At 42.6% G+C, this 20,928-nt stretch overlaps 6 protein-coding genes across 14 annotated transcripts in view; 1 reads left to right on the top strand and 5 right to left on the bottom strand.

Moving 5' to 3' along the window:
* The window catches only part of LOC135334826 (uncharacterized), a 39,228-nt gene extending 25,366 nt beyond the window's left edge, over positions 1-13,862 (bottom strand). Inside the window, exons 1-8 of one of the 2 annotated variants that reach the window (XM_064530184.1) lie at positions 13,518-13,862; positions 12,316-12,831; positions 12,121-12,183; positions 11,908-12,024; positions 11,647-11,820; positions 11,322-11,576; positions 11,120-11,272; positions 9,535-10,874 (exon numbers count right to left, since the gene is read on the bottom strand). In XM_064530184.1, the coding sequence (XP_064386254.1) occupies positions 9,564-10,874; positions 11,120-11,272; positions 11,322-11,576; positions 11,647-11,820; positions 11,908-12,024; positions 12,121-12,183; positions 12,316-12,831; positions 13,518-13,862 (2,934 nt within the window). In that variant the 3' untranslated portion in view covers positions 9,535-9,563. Of the gene's footprint in view, positions 1-9,414; positions 10,875-11,119; positions 11,273-11,321; positions 11,577-11,646; positions 11,821-11,907; positions 12,025-12,120; positions 12,184-12,315; positions 12,832-13,517 lie in introns of those variants that run through there. The other variant, XM_064530174.1, reaches the window with a different exon arrangement.
* The window catches only part of LOC135334204 (uncharacterized), a gene marked incomplete in the record, with an annotated part of 688,739 nt that overhangs the window by 491,385 nt on the left and 176,426 nt on the right, over positions 1-20,928 (bottom strand).
* Positions 1-20,928, bottom strand: part of LOC135334460 (cingulin-like protein 1) — a 40,055-nt gene that overhangs the window by 15,387 nt on the left and 3,740 nt on the right. The window contains exons 9-15 of one of the 5 annotated variants that reach the window (XM_064529634.1): positions 19,952-20,686; positions 18,852-18,958; positions 18,667-18,790; positions 17,962-18,048; positions 17,804-17,914; positions 17,653-17,724; positions 16,537-17,607 (exon numbers count right to left, since the gene is read on the bottom strand). The exons of 1 other annotated variant lie outside the window; for it this stretch is intronic. In XM_064529634.1, the coding sequence (XP_064385704.1) occupies positions 16,690-17,607; positions 17,653-17,724; positions 17,804-17,914; positions 17,962-18,048; positions 18,667-18,790; positions 18,852-18,958; positions 19,952-20,686 (2,154 nt within the window). In that variant the 3' untranslated portion in view covers positions 16,537-16,689. Of the gene's footprint in view, positions 1-16,536; positions 17,608-17,652; positions 17,725-17,803; positions 17,915-17,961; positions 18,049-18,666; positions 18,791-18,851; positions 18,959-19,951; positions 20,687-20,928 lie in introns of those variants that run through there. 3 more of the 5 variants (XM_064529650.1, XM_064529642.1, XM_064529661.1) reach the window with 3 other exon arrangements.
* LOC135335091 (uncharacterized) lies at positions 194-5,602 on the bottom strand. Of its 2 annotated transcripts, none has more exons than XM_064530508.1 (9): positions 5,333-5,602; positions 5,154-5,222; positions 3,360-4,100; positions 2,492-2,598; positions 2,307-2,430; positions 1,619-1,705; positions 1,461-1,541; positions 1,310-1,381; positions 194-1,264 (listed from the first exon to the last, which is right to left on the bottom strand). In XM_064530508.1, exons 1-9 carry the CDS (start codon positions 5,585-5,587, stop codon positions 347-349), a joined length of 2,454 nt encoding a protein of 817 aa, XP_064386578.1. In that variant the 5' UTR covers positions 5,588-5,602; the 3' UTR covers positions 194-346. The 2 variants fall into 2 exon arrangements, with proteins under 2 accessions (XP_064386578.1, XP_064386586.1); XM_064530516.1 differs by having other exon boundaries at positions 3,360-4,088.
* On the bottom strand, positions 6,639-9,215 carry LOC135336229 (uncharacterized). The gene is made up of 2 exons (XM_064531983.1): positions 7,840-9,215; positions 6,639-7,791 (listed from the first exon to the last, which is right to left on the bottom strand). The coding sequence occupies exons 1-2, from the start codon at positions 8,060-8,062 to the stop codon at positions 6,758-6,760; spliced, it is 1,257 nt and encodes a 418-aa protein (XP_064388053.1). The 5' UTR covers positions 8,063-9,215; the 3' UTR covers positions 6,639-6,757.
* Positions 13,907-16,188, top strand: LOC135336642 (uncharacterized). 3 transcript variants are annotated; one of them, XM_064532518.1, is made up of 5 exons: positions 13,907-13,998; positions 14,173-14,235; positions 14,333-14,449; positions 14,766-15,114; positions 15,225-16,188. In XM_064532518.1, exons 4-5 carry the CDS (start codon positions 15,100-15,102, stop codon positions 16,113-16,115), a joined length of 906 nt encoding a protein of 301 aa, XP_064388588.1. In that variant the 5' UTR covers positions 13,907-13,998; positions 14,173-14,235; positions 14,333-14,449; positions 14,766-15,099; the 3' UTR covers positions 16,116-16,188. The 3 variants fall into 2 exon arrangements, with proteins under 3 accessions (XP_064388588.1, XP_064388590.1, XP_064388589.1); XM_064532519.1 differs by having other exon boundaries at positions 13,964-14,087; positions 14,333-15,114.

Below are 20,928 nucleotides of genomic sequence, written 5' to 3'. Positions count from 1 at the left end.
CACATGCATGCATGCTGTTAATGTTGTTTGCACGTATATATATAGCTACGTAATAATCTAGCTCGATCCGCACACGTTTAAAGCACTGAAGACAACATTTTTGTTATCTGTCATATCGATCACATTGCCATGCGTGCATGCACAATCAAAATTTTTCAGGTATACAAAGTAAACAATTTTCAAGTTTACTAGGCCCGGTTGACAATAATTATTATGTTCATTTCTTATAATTATGCTGAAACGCTAAACATAATTATAATTATAGGCACAAAATACGTGCCTGAATAAATACATGATTGTATAGAAACAAGTTATATCAAAGTCCTGAGTTCACTGTACTATTTTGCTAAAGGTCGTGTTTCATTTCTTGAAGGGTAACGTTCATACAGTAAGTGCTAGGTCGGCTTTTGGGGTCATCAGACAAACACCACAGGACAAGCGAGATTAGTTCAGGTTGTTTTTGTTCCATCATCTCAATCCAAATTTTTCTCTTGAAGATTTCTTGCTCCCCCTTGGCATGGACATCATCGGGCACATGATCCCAGGAGAGGTCAGGTGACATTTGGATCCCAACACAAAGAGTGAGAACGCCAAACGAAAAGACGTCAAGGCTTTCGTCGTAATTGGCAATATTTTTGAGAGCTTCAGGAGGCATGTATGCAAGAGTGCCTGGAATCTTTGAGAGCTGTAAAAAAGTTCTATCGAAAATTCTTGACACACCAAGGTCGGCTATCTTGGCTTGGTTGTCGGCTGTTAGGAGAATGTTAGCAGCTGTGAGATCGCGATGGATGATAGAGCACTCCTCGTGGAGATAGAGTAGTCCACAGGAGACATCGTGAAGAATCGATATCTTAGTGGGAAGAGGTACGTTTGGGGTGCTGCTGAGGTACGCCTCAAGGTCAGTGTGAAGCCGTTCCATAAACAGTGTCAGATCAAACTCATCTTTACCAAAATATACTCCAAGGAATTTGACAACATTGGGGTGTTCTGCTTGGCTCATTAAAACACACTCACGACAAAACTTTTCATGGCATACTTGCTTTTCGTCCAGTGCAACTTTTTCTTGTTTGCCACGCCCCATAAGTATGTCGTGTAGACGCTTAGCGATGCATGGAGCCCCATTCAAGTTGACTGCATACACAGATCCAAAACTTCCACTCCCGATCCGGTTTCGATCGGAATACTGGATGGGTGTCTTTGAATTTACAGTGAACGCTCTAACCTCCTGCCTGTAAGTTCGTAGGGACTCGTCACGTTTCCTACCCTGCAATTATAATGAATTTAGTTATGGTGTACACTATTTCAGTACCTTTGATGGTGAGAGTACGACTGGCTCCTTCACACGTCTGTCCAGTTGCTTAAAAACCCTACGAGCCTGTCTCTGCAGAGGAATGAGCAAGTTATAGATGGCTTAAACTAACAACCGCAACCCCTTATTAGCCCTAGGTGCATGTATTTACCTCTTGTTTAATCCTTCTATCGGTTTCTTGCTCACAACGACCTCTCACTTCAGCTATGCTCTGCTCTGATTCTTCTCGGCACTGCTTAAGAGACGTCAGTAACTTTGCACACCATCAGAAAAATATTGTGCTATTCATCGCCTTAATTATAAACTAACTTTGTTTAAGGCTAGTTGGAGATCAACCCTAACCCTCTCAGTTTCCTCAGCCAAACTTGTACTCTTCTTTTCTTTGACCTTCAACTCCTATTAATAGTGTATACAGCACAGTGCATGTGCAGCAAACCTATGTATATAATATATAGGCATTCATGCATGTAATAATTATAATGTGTATACATATTATTCATACAGCTGAATGGAAAACAATTCTGTGTGGACTATACCGTATAGACCTCTAAAAGCATTTTGTTGAATAAATATCGTGGATTGACTTGCTTATACCCACGCCTTAAATTTTTGCACGTTTCTAGATTACAGATAAATGTTTTTGTGGTATTACATGTACTACCCACGAAAACAGAAAAAATTAAGCCACTTGAAATTTTGGGTTATATACGGCTTTCAGTCATACCAAGAGTATATAATAGAGAGAGATTCGAATGTAGACGTAGACAAACTGTACATCAGATGTATGCGGAGAGTAACGTGACTTCCTGTATCTGACACAAGTTTGGAATTTACACACGACCAATCCAAGTATGGGTGACGTAATCTATCAAAAAGGGATCATCACTCACACTCGGATTGCTTGGGTCAGTGTGCTAATTCCAAGCAGTCACGTTACTCTCCAGATACATCTGATACACAGTATGCCTACGTCCGATACTCTCTCTCTTGGTCTTACATGCTGGATGGTAGCAATGATTTCCCTCTGACCAGCTGTTTCAATTGAGAGACGGTCCCGCTCCCCAGTCACCTTCATGAAGACCTCGCGATTAGTTTGAAATGAAGCCAATCCATCTTGTAATCTGTAGAGTGGAGGATATAATTATGCTGAGACAGCAATTTAGTATTGGGAATGGTATTTACCTTTTAATCAACGAATGACAGTCTGCTACACCTCCTTCAAGGGCCTCACAAACTTGTGCAGATGTCTCCATGTTGGCGTAAATAATTCCATCAGAGTGGCCTACATTCTGAATGAAAACATGCACCCCAGGTACATACTACTTCTGCATGATGCCTTAATTGGTGCGAAGGCGCTACAACATGCAGCTATAATTATACTAGCTATTAACTACACATATCACGTTGTCAAGGTTATAAGGGTGTAATAAATTAAAGTCATACAGTCCCCTCAATATTTTTTTATTACATGCTCAGTAAAACAATAACGTCACAACGAACGGAAGTGGATTGAAGCAGTATAGGATAGAAGTTAGGTACGTATATATGATAGCATTCTAAACAGCTATCCTTAGCCTGCTATATGCTAACAAAAGACTCATCGATCTGAACGAAGTGAATATATAATTAGAAACAGGAATGATTGTTGCTAAAAAGGATGCAAAATGTTCAAAGTCCATAAAATTAATTGCTGCTGCATGAAATAAATAGCAAGCGTTCTAGTGCAGATCGAGCTATATAACTACTAAGCAGAGTAGCAACACTCACTCCAATGGACAAGTTTTGCTACGCACTATTCTGAAAAGGCTGCAATGGTATTCCAAGTACATGTAAGCAAAACTAGGTAACTTAATTGAAAACGAAGCATTATTTTGTAACTCAAATCCTGACTAGAAACCTAGAATACATGCATGTAGCTCACGCACGCATGCACATGTACGTATATTGTATTAGGACATGTGCATTCACATAACGTATACTCCTGCACAAAACATTAATTCACAATACATATAATTATACTAGCATAATGACTGGAATCACGGGAATGTACCTGGATGGGTATGGGAGGTTGAGTGGTGGTATTAGTAACCTCCATCTGGTGAAACTGGTCATGGTTAGGCCATTGAGAGGGGTGCCGGTGCATACTGGGTGATTCTCGCCGTGGCTGATTCTGATGCATGTACTGATTCTGATACTGATCTTGTGGCAAGTTATCAAAGCCACTTTGACCCTGATAGTTGCTAACTGGATCTTGATGGTGAGTGTTAGCAGGGTACTGACTTTGACTGAAGTCGAAAGGAATATTGGAGGGTCTCTCCAACTGTTGATCGCCCAAAACCAGTGACATTCTATTTAAGGCATCAGTGGGGCTAGCCGCTTGTTCCGATAGCGCTAAATTGGTGCTGCTAGGGGCACTACTATGACTTTGCTTTACTTGCAAGCCCGGAGGATAGCGGATGCTATTATCGGGTTGTGGTCCAGTAGACGATTGCCGTTCATTTTGCCCGGCAGCATTTCGAAAACCATTTACCTCTACCCTATCATAAGCTGGCCTAGGGTCGTCAAAGTTCATAGACGAGCGACCTTCAGTTGGCGAGTTGGGTACAAGTCTAGCCTCGGGTTGTGGGTTATAGTTGTCCTGCGTTGCTTGAGGAACAATGTTCACGTTAGGCATGGTTGGTGGTTGCTGAGCTATACTGTGCTCGTTGTTCGAATCGGGTCTTGGTATAGCGGTGGGGTGTGAGCTCCTTGCTTGAGGAGTATCGTGTTTGACAGAGACCTGTAAACAAAACTGAAAAAGCAGGAGCAATATACACGTATACATGTCACTCGTATAAATACCGTGTAGCGTGAAATTTAGAGGGGATTAATTTTCGCTGTTTTCGTTGCTTAGCAATTCTGCACGAAAATTAATTGCACGAAAATTGTTCTTTTATGTGCTATAATATGCAAAGATTAAAGAGTGGCTTTCGGTAAGCAGTCAACTCATGACACTTATTCAATCCATTCCCCACACTAAATTTCTGGGTCAATCGGCCCACTCTGGACGCTCACGTAGGGTTGGGTATCACTGCAATGTCAGGTTTTGTTCCTGCTGCAGAAATTTTGCAGTCCAATCAGATTGCAGAGTTCAAGTGCTGAAGGCGTGGTTCATTAATGAACGACTCACTTCTCTTATAGTCAAATCAAAATGCAACAATAGTAGACAGGCCAGCTTGATCCAGGAACACGCCAGGTCAGTTAGAGCTAGTGGTATGCAAAATTGACTATTATAGTAGTAGCACTCTAACCGAGCTTGGTGGTTACCGCCCACTTGGGATATTTATTTATGCTTACAGGGTTTCATACAGGATTTTTTGCTAGGGGGGGGAAAGGTCGGCAGGTTTCGGTCGGCACAACGTAGGGGGATCCAGGGGCATCCTCCCCTGGGAAAATTTGAAAAAACAGTGCTCTGTGGTGCATTCTGGTAGATTTTAGTGGGCATTTGCTGGTGTTTACTACTCTCACCTGTAAAAACCACTTTACACCTAACTAATGATTTTATTACATCATAAGTTGGGGAATTGTCAGGGGGGGGAAATCCCGGGGTTCCCCTACCTCTGTATGAAACCCTGGCTTATAGCCACACCTAAGACTAAGTACCAGTGGAACAAAACCAGGCATTGCAGTGGTGCCCAACCCCACATGAGCGTCCAAGGTGGGCCACGCCCAACTAGGTCAATCCTCAAAAATGTCGGGCCTCAAAAATAACTAGCTCTATGGTAGTGCATTTACATGTATATACATGACGATCGGTTCAGGCTTCAAAATGTAACATGCTGGTTAGCAACAAAAAATTTCGTACCTGGTTGGGTTGAATTGGTATTGTAGATTCGGTATACGTAGGAGGAGTGGTCTCCAACTCATCTTTATCCTGCAATGATGTGACAATTGACCAACACAGATTCTGCATTCTACGATCGATTAGGAGGCTTGCAATTGGTTTAGAAGGTTAGTGTGAAGTGTGGAATACTAGATATTTACCTTTGGGACCTGAACACTCTCCCAGTCTTTGTCGATTTCCCTCTGAGTAAGAGTAGCATTTGGCTGTGCCTGAATTAATATGTCATGCTCATGAGGCATCTCCTTCCTCCGACCACCAGGCGCAAGGCTAGGCAAGAAGAGTCTTTTGAGGTCTTTGATGGGTCTAGATATGTAAAAGGACAATGGTCTATCATCTCTTTTCTGGGGCCGGCGCCGGGGGCCATGGCCAGCTCCATACCCTGCAAAGCCAGCCATAGCATGAATAGCCTCGATCCCAGGCCGCACTTCCCACTTATGAGGGGTGAGTAGTGCCAAAAGGAGGATGTTTTTAGGAGGCGGGTGTTTACTTGCTGGCGGCGGCTTAACCTCGAGGTGACGGCGGGTGTTTACTTGGTGGAGGCGGCTTAGCCTCGAATATATTAATGTAGATGTGAATAAGGACCACTTGACCTTTAACTAATTAAAGTTATCTTGCAGACTACTTCTCAAGCTTGTTTTTAGTGTCTGGGAGGGATTGTGGAGTGGTCAAGACCAGTCCAGACAGTTGCTCTAGCGCTGACCTGAGGCTGATATCAGGCTGCTTATGGTCTTGAGGCTAGCATAGGAGCACCCTCTGTTTCTCTATTAGCTAAGGTCAAGTGGTTCTAACCTCATCTATATTCACGGCTGGCTTTACATTTTCGAGGCTAAGCCGCCGCCACCAACCACATCGCCGCCATCCTGGAGGTTAAGCCGCCGCCAACAACTGACACTAGCCTCGATCCCAGGCCGAGTTTTCGCTTTTATAACGGTTAGGCGAACAACTGTTCGCCTAACCGTTAAAAAAGCGAAAACTCGGCCTGGGATCGAGGCTACAACTGACACCTGCCACCACCCTCGAGGTTAAGCCGCCACCACCAAGTAAACACCGCCGCCTCCTAACACAGCAAATTCGTTTGCCAACCACATCGCCGCCATCCTGGAGGTTAAGCCGCCACCACCAAGTAAACACCGCCGCCTCCTAACACAGCAAATTCGTTTGCCACCAACCACATCACCGCCATCCTGGAGGTTAAGCCGCCGCCAACAACTGACACCTGCCACCACCCTCGAGGTTAAGCCGCCACCACCAAGTAAACACCGCCGCCTCCTAACACAGCAAATTCATTTTCTTTTGGCACTATTCACCTCTCATACCCACTAGGGCTAGGCAAAGGCCGCTGAAGGAGGCTATAGCATGAATAGCCTCGACCCCCGGCCGATCCGTCTCCAATTGAACGCTAGGTCGCCTACTAGGCCTGGTATTTTTTTTTTTTTTTTTTTTTTTGTGGTGAAATAATAGCATGTAAGGTAGTGTATACAGGGGAATGGGCTTCTATGTAGACACAATGAAAGGTGGAGGGTACAGAAAATAAAGAGGATTAAGGGTACATACAAAGGTTCAGTTTATTGGTGGAGGTGGGTCTCCGAGATCACCAGGTCTATGGCCCCAGATCTAAAGGGGTGTCCACTTGACGATCTGGACCCTCTGATGGCTTGGATCGATGAGCGAAGGAGGGAAAAAGTTAGTCGGCAACGGAGCCAGCATAGTGTGCTGCTGTATGATTGGTCCCATTTAGATGCTAACATCGAAGCGAGTCTCTTGTAGAAGGTGGTTGCTTCACGAGCTAAGCCTCCTGTTGCAGAGAGGACTAATGGGGAAAAGGATGCCTGTTCGATGTCTAGAATTCTTTGTTCATAGGCCCTTTTCTTTATTTGCTCGTGCTTGCGGTAGACTGTTTGAGGGTCGGTGTGTCTGTTGGATGCAGCGCGTGGGTTAAATACCCTGACATCAAAATAAGTTCTTTCAAAGGAGCCACCCCATACTCCATTGGCTGCAATGTCTAGGCGTGCACCCGGTTGTATATTGGCACTTGCTCCTGCTAGGTTCTCCCCTGTAACCGGTAACAGTTCTGGTTCTGTGCACACGTTGTTGCAGACCTCACTAAGAAGATCTGCAGTCAAGTCTCTGATCTCATTATGCCGAATGGACGGAAAGCCACCCTTCGCACAAGAGAGAGCGTGTTCTACTGTGAAGGAAGAACCACAGGCACATTTCGAGGGTAGCTTGTTTGGAGTCCAACCATAACGCAGAGATAGGGCGTCTCTAAAGGCTTGTTTGTGGAGGGTGAAACCATGGGTTTTGAGCGGTAGGGTGGTTAGCCATGACGATGCACCCTTCTCTTTAGACAGATTGACAGATCTTTGCATGTTGGTAGAGAGTAGTGGCGTCAGTGTGTTGATGTCGTTCTTGGTTCTATCTCTGTTTTGTTGGCCTACGGTAGATTTGGCCATTAGTGACTCCGAGATGATCTCCTGCCCATAGTGTGTGTCTTGTTTGATGATGTGATTACAGAGGGCAGATGTGACGAATAGGGAGGCATTGTATTCATGAGTAGCCTGTTTGGATGGTATACGGATACCTAGTCCACCTTCCCTTGCTGGAAGGGCAAAGAGTGTATATTCAGTGTCGTTTGGTGGAGGAGTACCTGTGAGGGAAGGAATTAGTTTCTTACGCAGAGCTTCGTCCAGCGGTGCCAGTCTTTGACTCATGATCCTGCTTGGTGTTGTGCGACACATATAGGTCCATTTGCTTGATAATCCATGGTTTAATGCAGAGTAGGCGGCGTGTGGCTGGGTGGTGGCAATGTCTGCAAGGTTAGTCACGAGTGCAGACCAGCTGGCAACTTTAGACTCAGCAAAGGACTCCATGTACTCGGAGGTGGTTGATTTGGTGGTTGGTTTGCAGGTAAGTTTACAGGTAGCTGACTCAAGGGTTGCAATAGTTGATTCTGGGACGATAGAGAAGATGGCCCAGTAGCACTTGGGTTCGAACAGTTGCCAAGCTTGCTTGGCAGACAGTTAGCACAGGGTCTTTTGGCCTTTACACAGACGCACCCTCTACACGAGCCTGTTCTATTACACTTGCAACAGGGCATCTCTCAAGTCCTTGTCACTCTTGTCACTTAGTCACTTTAGTCAGTAGTGGGTATATTCACTCTTTTGAGTGTTCCCCAAAGAAAAATAAGTAAATAAAATAATAATACTAATGAAATAAAGGAAAATAAAAAATTGGTCTCTCTCAAGTCCTTGTCACTCTTTTCACTTACATGTAGTCACTTTTTACTAGGCCTGGTATTGATTGTATTTGGGCGTGATCTGGGCGTGGTTTTTTAATACATTGACTCGTGGTACAACAAAAAATGAATTCTCCAACAGTGGTCTTCAACAACAGCCTCTGGGGCAGTATACAGCAGGAAATACTTCCCAGAAGACACTTCTTTGGCAGTGGCAACCAAATCTTTGTCAACTCCTTTATTGCTACTGAGGATGGCAGCAGAAACACCTCTATTGTTTAGACTCCTGATCTGGTCAATCGTGAGTCTCATGATGAGAGATACAAGGGAAGAGACAATTAACAAGAACAACACTTCTGTCAACAGGAGGAGCCTTGGTCCTACCTAGCTTGTAGTCCATTAAAAAGGGTAGCAACTGATATAGCAGAGAGACTTGCCATACCCCGTTGGGAACCAGATAAACACGTCCCTTCCCTCAAACAGGAGCTTGAGAGCCTGGGCCTGTTCTGCCATGAGAGTGAGGCCATCTTGCTTCAAACAAGACAACGCGTTGCATGCCATAGCTAGCTAGCTATAAATTGAGAACATGACACGGAGCTAAATTACTGTAACTTTTACGGGAGTAAAATGCCTCTACGTACACCTTTAGTATTACAGAAAAAAAGCAGGAAACAAAATGTAAAGAATCTCTGCTTTTGTTTCCTGTTCCTGCCACGCCCAGATACAATCAATACCAGGCCGTATTTTTCAACTTCGTTCTATTAAAAAAAAATCGGCCTGGGACCGAGGCTATAGCATGAACTGATCTAGCCTCCTTCTCAAGGCCTAAACAATTACCTGGAATCGAGGCTAGAACTGATCGAGCTAGGCGCTAGGCTGGCCAGCTAGCTATATAAAGTTATAAGGGCGTGGCTGCTTTTTGGCAGGAAGGGCGAGGGATTTCCCCTGGGACTTCCCTTGATTCCATGCACACAATTAATGACATCACAGCAACAGTGAAGTGAAAAAAGCCTTGAATACATGAGACAAGTATACAAAACAAAACTGGTACAGTAGCCTAGGCATGGTAATGCAGAAATGGCTATACGTACTGCACTCCGACTGTACCTAAAACAAAAGAAAAACTGGGGAGTTCATTAGTGTCTAGTTCCATCGCACTTGTTGACGTGAGCTCTGTACAGTTGTATTTCTCTGATGCGATACTGCTTCATACACATTGGACAGACCAGGTTGGGGTCTAGTGGAGCACCCTCCCTTTCTCCTTCCTTCCTTGTCACCTGACTCACTGCAGCAGCTACCTCGCTAATCTCTCGATCTATGCCTTCTTGCAGGCCGTTGGGTTTGACAAGAAGTTCGGTACGATTCGGATTGAGCTGTTGTGGATTTGAAACTGGTGAGGGAGTGTCTGATTTACAATGAGCTCGTGGTTTTGGTTTTGGCTTTTCAGGGCTCATATCCACACCATACCCGTTAATGGATGGCCGTGAAGAAATGTTTGATGGAATCGGATTAGAGGCGTTTTCAGACAAAGAGTTATGGTTATTTAAAACAGGGGAATGGGCGTCATCATCTCTGAAGTTGCTTGGGTAAGACGGAGTTATAGTGTTGTACTGCTGAGGTTGCAGTCCATCATTAGGATAGTTGTATGCTTGTTGTCTGGCACCTTGGTATTGTTGGTTGCTCTCCCTTTGAGAATTAGGATATTGCTGACCATGGTTACACCAGTGAGGACTTTGCTGCTGATCATTTGATGGTCCATAATTCTGTTGCTGTGGGTTATAGTGTGGTGACCGTGGCTGTTCATACTGAGGAGGACCAGGCTGGACTGTCTGCTGCTGGTAGTAGTGGTCTTGCAGGTATGGTTGCTGGTTTGGCCATTGAGAGTTGTTGACTGGATCTTGATAGCCACCTCCTTGGTGAGTGTTGTTAGCAGGGTAATGGCTTTGATTGAAGTCGGAAGGCATATTGGAGGGTCTCTCCAACTGTTGATCGCCCAAAACCAGTGACATTTTTAAGGCATCAGTGGGGCTAGCCGCTTGTTCCGGTAGCGCTAGATTGGTGCTACTAGGGGCACTACTACGACTTTGCTTTACTTTCAAGCCCGGAGGATAGCGGATGCTATTATCGGGTTGTGGTCCAGTACATGATTGCCGTTCGTTTCGCTCGGCAGCATTTCGAAAACCATTTACCTCGACCCTATCATGAGCTGACCTAGGTTCGTCAAAGTTCATAGACGGGAGACCTTCAGTTGGCGAGTTGGGTACAAGTCTAGCCTCGGGTTGTGGGTTATAGTTGTCCTGCGTTTCTCGAGGAACAATGTTCACGCTAGGCATGGTTGGTAGTTGCTGAGCTATACTATACTTGTTGCTCGGATCGGGTCTTGGTATAGCGGTGGGGTCGCTACTGTCCGAGTTTCTTCCTTGAGGGGTATCTTGTATGACAGAGACCTGTAAACAGAACGCAGGAGCAATATACACGTATACATATCACTCGTACAAATATCGTATAGCGCAAAATTTTCGCTCTTAGCATATATGAAAATTAATTCCATGAACATTTTGTTAGAATTTCGGTAAGCAGTCAACTCATGAAATTTATTCAGGACATTCCCCGAAAGGTAAGTGCCTCAAAAATGTTGCGCTATACAGCAGGTTTAGGCTTCAAATTAAGCTGAAGATTTTCCATGAAGTACCTGGTTGAGATGAATTGGTTCAGTAGAAGGAGTGGTGGGTGTGGCAATAGTAACCTCCTTCTTTAACTCGAGGTGACGTACCTTCAGACGAGCAAACTGCTCCTGTACTTCTTGAAGAGATCTGTTTAGTTTTTCATTGTCATCACAAAGTGACTGCAAAAATAACTATAAAAGTAGTTTTTCACATCAGAATTACACTTACATGATTATCCAGTTGCACCTTCAGCAGTTCATCATGGGCCTCCGATTTTGACATATTTGTTTGTACGCGTTTCTTTTTATTAGATATCTCTTTAATTTTTCTTGTTAGATTTTGTATAGTTTCGAATAAAGCATGTTGTTCCTTTGCCATCGCGTGAACCTTTTCATCACAAGCAAATCTCATCTCTTCTTTAAGATCGTGAGCTTTTTCCCTATCTTTCCGCTCATTCTCAAAGTCTTCTTTGTACAGCTCAGCCTGCAATGGTGAACATGTACTGTACATGAAGTGAACAATACGGTAACCATAATTATACTGATATGCTTACCTCTGCTGTAGCGAATCCCAGCTTATCGTGAAGCTCAACAAACTCTTGTTTCAGAACTGCTCGCTCCTGTACGAATGCTTCTTTCTCGACAGATAAATTGTCTATCTTTTCTTGGGCCTGAAATAATTGAGCCTCCAGTGAACTGTTGGTGGTCGACAACTTAGAGTGGGTCTCCTATATACATGGAATATGATAATGTTAAGTATAACCTTACAAAGAGAGTCATGGTCAAAGTGTCACACGTACAAACAGTCGACTCACTCTAACACTTTCAAGCTCAGCCTCCAAACCTTCCCTAGTGTCCCTAAATGCTTGCTGTGCAATGTTGTAATCTTCTCTGGCACCATTGAGTTGAGCCTCGAGTTTACGACAGTGGGTCTAAAATATACATACAGTAATAATTATATACCTTGCTGTACAATGTAACAAATGAATGTAATTGAGCACCGAAACGTATCACTGTAATTTATGTACCTCTGTATCAGCGACTTGACGTTCCATGGAGCCAATGTATTGCACAAGATCATCATGTGACATCTGTGGTATGTTAAATAATTATTAGTAAAGCCCTAAAAGCATTCTTATACACGTACATGTATCAGGAGTTCATTAAAACTCTGGCGCTATAATTATTGGTGAAACAATCACCAAACATCACCATTCATTCACCTTGGTTGCATCCAGCTCTTGTTTCACTACCAGCATAGCCTTGCTCTGACTCTTTGAGTGGTCTCTGACTTGCTCCATTTCAAGCACCTTAGCTTCATACTCTTTCAGTTGATTTTCTAGATCGGCTATTTGCGTTTCTTTCTCTCGAAGTGCTTCTTGTAGCTCAGTAGAAGTAACCCTGAGTTTGCCTTTTTCTGTTTGAAGTAATTGTGTTAACGTTTCAATTTTAGTATCTTTTTTATGGAGAGCCCTTGCAAGTTCTAATGACCCATCTCGCTTCTTGTCAGAGAGTTTTTGAACCAATGTTTTCATCTCGACAATCTTTTTATCCTTTTTCTCAACATCTCTGTTCAATACTGTCACAGCACGTTGTAACTCTTTCAAATGTGTTGTGAGATCATTAATTTCTAGTTTCTTTTCTTTTTCCAAAGTTGACAACCGCTTGGTGAGTTCAGCGTTCTTCTGTTGTAGCTCTGCTGAATGCTGAAAGGCGACATCCAAAGGGTCAGCTTCTCCCTGCAAAAAATCAGTGCAGCATAAAGTAATTTATCGTAATTGTAACCGGTAACTATAGATAGCGTATTAGTGGCCGGCTATTAGAGTAAACAACCGATTATCGAACACGTGCTATTTTCGAACGCTTGTTCTCGAGGACAGCGGCTCAGAGCACTAAGCTGATAGTATTGCCATCAAAATCCGAACGATTAGTGCCTTTTTCTTTATAATCTCCGGTGTAGCCATGACGTAATACTGCAACTTTAGGAAATTATGAATAAAAAGGTATTAATCGTTCGGATTTTGATGGCAATACTGAACTTTTTCAAGAGGCCACCATTGTCTAACCGTTTGGAGTCAGACCTCGAAACCAGAGCTGTACATAGTTTACTAGTTGTAGATTACGGTCATGCATTGTAGCTAGCTGCTTAGAGCCTTCTGTCTATACGAGAGAGAGAGTTCGAAGAATCGTGTCTATGTTCGAACTAAATCTGTTCCAATAGTTGAGTATTTGGCCCTGTAACTCCGCCGAAGAAGATTTTTGTTGGCCGTGAGTTTGGACTTGAATAGAGCCTTACCTTGTCTATACCTAGGTACTATCAGCTTATAGTGCTCTGAGCCGCTGTCCTCGAGAACAAGCGTTCGAAAATAGCACGTGTTCGATAATCGGTGGTTTACTCTATATCTAGCTACTAATAATGACATACGTGTAGTTGAGGTCCGGTTCGGTTTTCCGCGGTTGTTTGCCTGTGTGATTGAGGTTCTTTAATTTTTGTAGCGCCTTTTGGTCCATTCTTCTGTCCAAACGCACCAAGAGAAGCCACAGCACCAGTCACTCCCCTGAAGAGGAACCGTCCTATTAGTATACCAGTACTATCAGCAGTAGCATCTCTCTTTGCTTGCTCAACCTCTTCACCCTGCATCTCTTCAAAGTTATTATAATCACAACCAGTGCTCTTGGGTTCTAGTTTGCTCAGCTCCACGGAATTTTTAATAGAACACATACTCGAACTCTCGGCCATTTTTCTAGAGCTGGAGATCTCCTCTGACATGACGGTGCTTCCCCTTTAATTGGGGGTGGGGCTGGACACTGTAGCCACTCCTATACTTCTACATGTAGTTCTTGGAAGAGTTGCACTTGTAAAAGTACTGTATAGATGTAGCTGCAGCACAATGGACACTTCTACGGCAAGTCTATCTGATAAACTACCAACTAGAGCCTGGATAATTATAATTATAGGAATATAAATGTTCAGTTCCCTACGTACCCTAGGCAGGTATTAATTTTACTTTAGGCCTACTCTTTTTATAGTTTACAATAAATCTATACGTTTTGCTAACTTTAAACATTAATTCCTCCAGATGTCACAAAACGAGCTTGTACAACAAGTGAAATCCCTTGAATTCCTGCTGAGAGAATCAGAGGTGCGTTCTTTAAATGCCCTTTTAATTGACCTAAGCAGCTGACTGAGTCTGAGTATACAATTACAAACATCTGTGATCAAGTTACATTTCTTTGCAGGAAAATACTCAAAAGTTGGAGGCCAAACTCAAGGGCCTTGTCGATGACAAGAAAGTGTTGGAACAAGGATTGTCTGACACTAAGAACAGGCTAGAAGGTGAACTAAATGTCCTCTCGGTAAGTGGTTAAAGTAAAGCGGTGCAGTGAGCTAGACCTGTCGTACATAGCAGTCACCCTTGTGTACACCAATGTGCAGTGGATGTGTTAGAGAGATGGCCTATTAACACAGGTCACACGTCCGAACACAAGCTATATGCATATGCTATATATATATATGCATGGAGCTTATCAAGTGTATTATACTATATATATAGCTGGGTGACCTGCTAAGAGTGATCATGTGCCAATAGATTACACATAATAGAAAGTGCATGTACACTATACCGGTTGTAATCAATTGTTATACAGATAATTAAGTCATGCAAATCTTCAGTCAGAAAAACAGCATTTCAACGACCGACTACGTGATAAGGACACTGCTATGGAAGATTTATCAAATAAATTTACTGAGTTGGCTAAAGAAAGAGACGCCATGATTTGTAAGTGTGACTGGTATCAAACACAATTAAAGGAATCGACACCAGAACACCAACAATCTCTTAAACGTCTCCTCAACAAAAAGTTTAAAGAGGTCGAAGACTTGCATGAAGAGCTACATAAAATAAAGATCCAGTTAAACGGGCTGACACTGCAGTATAAAGAGGCTGAGCTGGTCCTTGTGAATCAAAGCGATAATAGAGACGCAATTTAATGACCTAGAGAAGAAAATGGCTGAAATTAAGGTATGTTATCAATCGAGATCTACTTTATGTGTGTAGCTTCACAATTGTTTATATATACGCAGATAATTATATATTGCCTGTCAAACGTTTCTCTGCTACTATCTTTGCAGGCTCTAAAAGCTGCTACATTTAAACAAACTTCTCGCGATGGTCGACAACATCGCAGTACAAGCCCTCGACAAGTCACGAATCGAAGACGCCAAAGTGAAAACAACGCTGTGCTAAATACGCCAACAGAGCAAGGAGCTAAAGTTGGTATACCGGTACACAATGTACAAGCATCAACTCCAACAAATTTCCAAACATCAAGATCACCAATTCCGCTATCACAGCAGATTGTCCAATTCCCACCCTCAGGTATTGTGACTGCCGTTGAAGCAGGGATACCTCAATCTTCCAATCAGTTGTCTGATATTCCTCAAAACGACACAAAGAAAGTGTACGTGAACCAACCACCTTCGAATTCAGTACCTCAAAATCATCTCTACCATAATATCGATGGAATTCTCATCCCACCAGACAGCCCACCAGACATTTCTTCGGGAGCATATTATCAAAACATCCCTTTGTTAGAAAGTGTACACGATTCAAGAAAAGAACTTACAGTCGAGAATAGACATGAAGATGGAAGTACACCAGCCATACACACTCATGCTGAAGTTAAGGAGGATAATTCCATAGTTACTGTAGTAGACATGATGTCGACCATGTCCATAAATCCTCCCACAAACATTCAAGATCGAAGTCTTAGAATGGAAGGCACTAAAGGACGAGTGAATGATCAAGATATTCTTGATGAGGTACAAACTGGTGAGGGTATATACAATGGTATAATGAAAGACAGAACCAGAGAGCCAACCATGAAGCAAATTCCCTGCGATCCTAACCTTGTGTGTCCCGTGTGCAATAAACAGCATCGATTGGGAGAGATTCAGAAGTTTAGGATACATGTTAAAAACTGTACAGATCGAGACTGTGAGCTAATTCATGACTTAGTCTAGCCGTTATTCAACCCAATCATTATTTCCTTTGGTTGTATACATGTATATAATAATTACCGCGAGCTTAATCTTTTGGAGTGAACCAACTATTTTAAAATTATTCATGGATCTCATACAGAAGGATTTTGTGCGCATTATGCGCATGCATTTCATTATAGTTATATAATTATATAGTTATATAATTATAGCTAGATTCAGATATAATTGGAGGTATAATTAAAAAAGTTTCCCTGGGCAGAGTTTACGTATAATATACATGCATACATGCATGCTGTTAATGTTGTTTGCACGTATAGCTACGTAATAATCTAGCTCCGCACACGTTTAAAGCACTGAAGACAACATTTTTGTTATCTGTCACATTGCCATGCGTGCATGCACAATCAATACATTTTTCACGTATATAAAAACAATTTTCAAGTTTACAATTAATAATTATTATGTTCATTTCTTATTATGCTGAAACGCTAAACATATAGCTAATTATATAGGAACAAAATACGTGCCTGAATAAAATAATACATGATTGTATAGAAACAAGTTATATCAAAGTCCTGAGTTCAATACTATTTTGCTAAAGGTCGTGTTTCATTTCTTGAAGGGTAACATTCATACAATAAGTGCTGGGTCGGCTTTTAGGGTCATCAGACAAACACCACAGGACAAGCGAGATTAGTTCAGGTTGTTTTTGTTCCATTATCTCAATCCAAAATGTTCTCTTGAAGATTTCTTGCTCCCCCTTGGCATGGACATCATCGGGCACATGATCCCAGGAGAGGTCAGGTGACATTTGGATCCTAACACAAAGAGTGAGAACGCCAAACGAAAAGACGTCAAGGCTTTCGTCGTAATTGGCAATATTTTTGAGAGCTTCAGGAGGCATGTATGCAAGAGTGCCTGGAATCTTTGAGAGTTGTAAAAAAGTTCTATCGAAAATTCTTGACACACCAAGGTCGGCTATCTTGGCTTGGTTGTCGGCTGTTAGGAGAATGTTAGCAGCTGTGAGATCGCGATGGATGATAGAGCACTCCTCGTGGAGATAGAGTAGTCCACAGGAGACATCATGAAGAATCGATATCTTAGTGGGAAGAGGTACGTTTGGGGTACTGCTGAGGTACGCCTCAAGGTCAGTGTGAAGCCGTTCCATAAACAGTGTCAGATCAAACTCATCTTTACCAAAATATACTCCAAGGAATTTGACAACATTGGGGTGTTCTGCTTGGCTCATTAAAACACACTCACGACAAAACTTTTCATGGCATACTTGCTTTTCGTCCAGTGCAACTTTTTCTTGTTTGCCACGCCCCATAAGTATGTCGTGTAGACGCTTAGCGATGCATGGAGCCCCATTCAAGTTGACTGCATACACAGATCCAAAACTTCCACTCCCGATCCGGTTTCGATCGGAATACTGGATAGGTGTCTCTAAATTCACAGTGAACGCTTTAACCTCCTGCCTGTAAGTTCGTAGGGACTCGTCACGTTTCCTACCCTGCAATTATAATGAATTTAGTTATGGTGTACACTATTTCAGTACCTTTGATGGTGAGAGTACGACTGGCTCCTTCACACGTCTGTCCAGTTGCTTAAAAACCCTACGAGCCTGTCTCTGCAGAGGAATGAGCAAGTTATAGATGGCTTAAACTAACAACCGCAACCCCTTATTAGCCCTAGGTGCATGTATTTACCTCTTGTTTAATCCTTCTATCGGTTTCTTGCTCACAACGACCTCTCACTTCAGCTATGCTCTGCTCTGATTCTTCTCGGCACTGCTTAAGAGACGTCAGTAACTTTGTACACTATCAGAAAAATATTGTGCTATTCATCGCCTTAATTATAAACTAACTTTGTTTAAGGCTAGTTGGAGATCAACCCTAACCCTCTCAGTTTCCTCAGCCAAACTTGTACTCTTCTTTTCTTTGATCTTCAACTCCTATTAATAGTGTATACAGCACAGTGCATGCATGCATGTGCAGTAAACCTATGTATATAATATATAGGCATTCATGCATGTAATATAATAATTATGTGTATACATAAATTATATTATTCATACAGCTGAATGGAAAACAGTTCTGTGTGGACTATACCGTATAGACCTCTAAAAGCATTTTGTTGAATAAATATCGTGGATTGACTTGCTTATACCCACGCCTTAAATTTTTGCACGTTTCTAGATTACAGATAAATGTTTTTATGGTATTACATGTACTACCCACGAAAACAGAAAAAATTAAGCCACTTGAAATTTTGGGTTATATACGGCTTTCAGTCATACCAAGAGTATATAATAGAGAGAGATTCGAATGTAGACGTAGACAAACTGTACATCAGATGTATGCGGAGAGTAACGTGACTTCCTGTATCTGTCACAAGTTTGGAATTTACACACGACCAATCCAAGTATGGGTGACGTAATCTATCAAAAAGGGATCATCACTCACACTCGGATTGCTTGGGTCAGTGTGCTAATTCCAAGCAGTCACGTTACTCTCCAGATACATCTGATACACAGTATGCCTACGTCCGATACTCTCTCTCTTGGTCTTACATGCTGGATGGTAGCAATGATTTCCCTCTGACCAGCTGTTTCAATTGAGAGACGGTCCCGCTCCCCAGTCACCTTCATGAAGACCTCGCGATTAGTTTGAAATGAAGCCAATCCATCTTGTAATCTGTAGAGTGGAGGATATAATTATGCTGAGACAGCAATTTAGTATTGGGAATGGTATTTACCTTTTAATCAACGAATGACAGTCTGCTACACCTCCTTCAAGGGCCTCACAAACTTGTGCAGATGTCTCCATGTTGGCGTAAATAATTCCATCAGAGTGGCCTACATTCTGAATGAAAACATGCACCCCAGGTACATACTACTTCTGCATGATGCCTTAATTGGTGCGAAGGCGCTACAACATGCAGCTATAATTATACTAGCTATTAACTACACATATCACGTTGTCAAGGTTATAAGGGTGTAATAAATTAAAGTCATACAGTCCCCTCAATATTTTTTTATTACACAATTGTGTATAGCCTCGAGGCATGATTTGGTAAGGGTTGTCATGATATAAAACACATAATTATAGCATGAGAGTGAAATAATTATACAGGCAACTCGTCCTCATAAACACTTGGTATCATGCTATTATTTAGCCTCGATCCTAGGCCACACTGAAGATGGGCCTAGCTGCATGGTATTGACTGTTTGCGCATGCGCCACTTAATCCCAAGAAACTGAGGACTTTGGATAACATCGTATATGCTCAGTAAAACAATAACGTCACAACGAACGGAAGTGGATTGAAGCAGTATAGGATAGAAGTTAGGTACGTATATATGATAGCATTCTAAACAGCTATCCTTAGCCTGCTATATGCTAACAAAAGACTCATCGATCTGAACGAAGTGAATATATAATTAGAAACAGGAATGATTGTTGCTAAAAAGGATGCAAAATGTTCAAAGTCCATAAAATTAATTGCTGCTGCATGAAATAAATAGCAAGCGTTCTAGTGCAGAGCTATATAACTACTAAGCAGAGTAGCAACACTCACTCCAATGGACAAGTTTTGCTACGCACTATTCTGAAAAGGCTGCAATGGTATTCCAAGTACATGTAAGCAAAACTAGGTAACTTAATTGAAAACGAAGCATTATTTTGTAACTCAAATCCTGACTAGAAACCTAGGATACATGCATGTAGCTCACACACGCATGCACATGTACGTATATTGTATGAGGACATGTGCATTCACATAACGTATACTCCTGCACAAAACATTAATTCACAATACATATATACTAGCATAATGACTGGAATCACGGGAATGTACCTGGATGGGTATGGGAGGTTGAGTGGTGGTATTAGTAACCTCCATCTGGTGAAACTGGTCATGGTTAGGCCATTGAGAGGGGTGCCGGTGCATACTGGGTGATTCTCGCCGTGGCTGATTCTGATACTGATCTTGTGGCAAGTTATCAAAGCCACTTTGACCCTGATAGTTGCTAACTGGATCTTGATAGCCACCTCCTTGGTGAGTGTTAGCAGGGTACTGACTTTGACTGAAGTCGGAAGGAATATTGGAGGGTCTCTCCAACTGTTGATCGCCCAAAACCAGTGACATTCTATTTAAGGCATCAGTGGGGCTAGCCGCTTGTTCCGATAGCGCTAAATTGGTGCTGCTAGGGGCACTACTATGACTTTGCTTTACTTGCAAGCCCGGAGGATAGCGGATGCTATTATCGGGTTGTGGTCCAGTAGACGATTGCCGTTCGTTTTGCCCGGCAGCATTTCGAAAACCATTTACCTCTACCCTATCATAAGCTGGCCTAGGGTCGTCAAAGTTCATAGACGAGCGACCTTCAGTTGGCGAGTTGGGTACAAGTCTAGCCTCGGGTTGTGGGTTATAGTTGTCCTGCGTTGCTTGAGGAACAATGTTCACGTTAGGCATGGTTGGTGGTTGCTGAGCTATACTGTGCTCGTTGTTCGGATCGGGTCTTGGTATAGCGGTGGGGTGTGAGCTCCTTGCTTGAGGAGTATCGTGTTTGACAGAGACCTGTAAACAAAACTGAAAAAGCAGGAGCAATATACACGTATACATGTCACTCGTATAAATACCGTGTAGCGTGAAATTTAGAGGGGATTAATTTTCGCTGTTTTCGTTGCTTAGCAATTCTGCACGAAAATTAATTGCACGAAAATTGTTCTTTTATGTGCTATAATATGCAAAGATTAAAGAGTGGCTTTCGGTAAGCAGTCAACTCATGACACTTATTCAATCCATTCCCCACACTAAATTTCTGGGTCAAT

The sequence above is a fragment of the Halichondria panicea genome, chromosome 1, assembly GCF_963675165.1.
Source record: "Halichondria panicea chromosome 1, odHalPani1.1, whole genome shotgun sequence".
Classification (NCBI taxonomy): Eukaryota; Metazoa; Porifera; class Demospongiae; order Suberitida; family Halichondriidae; genus Halichondria; species Halichondria panicea.
The sequence above is the reverse complement of the archived record's forward strand: the minus strand, read 5'-3'. Positions and strand labels throughout refer to the sequence as shown.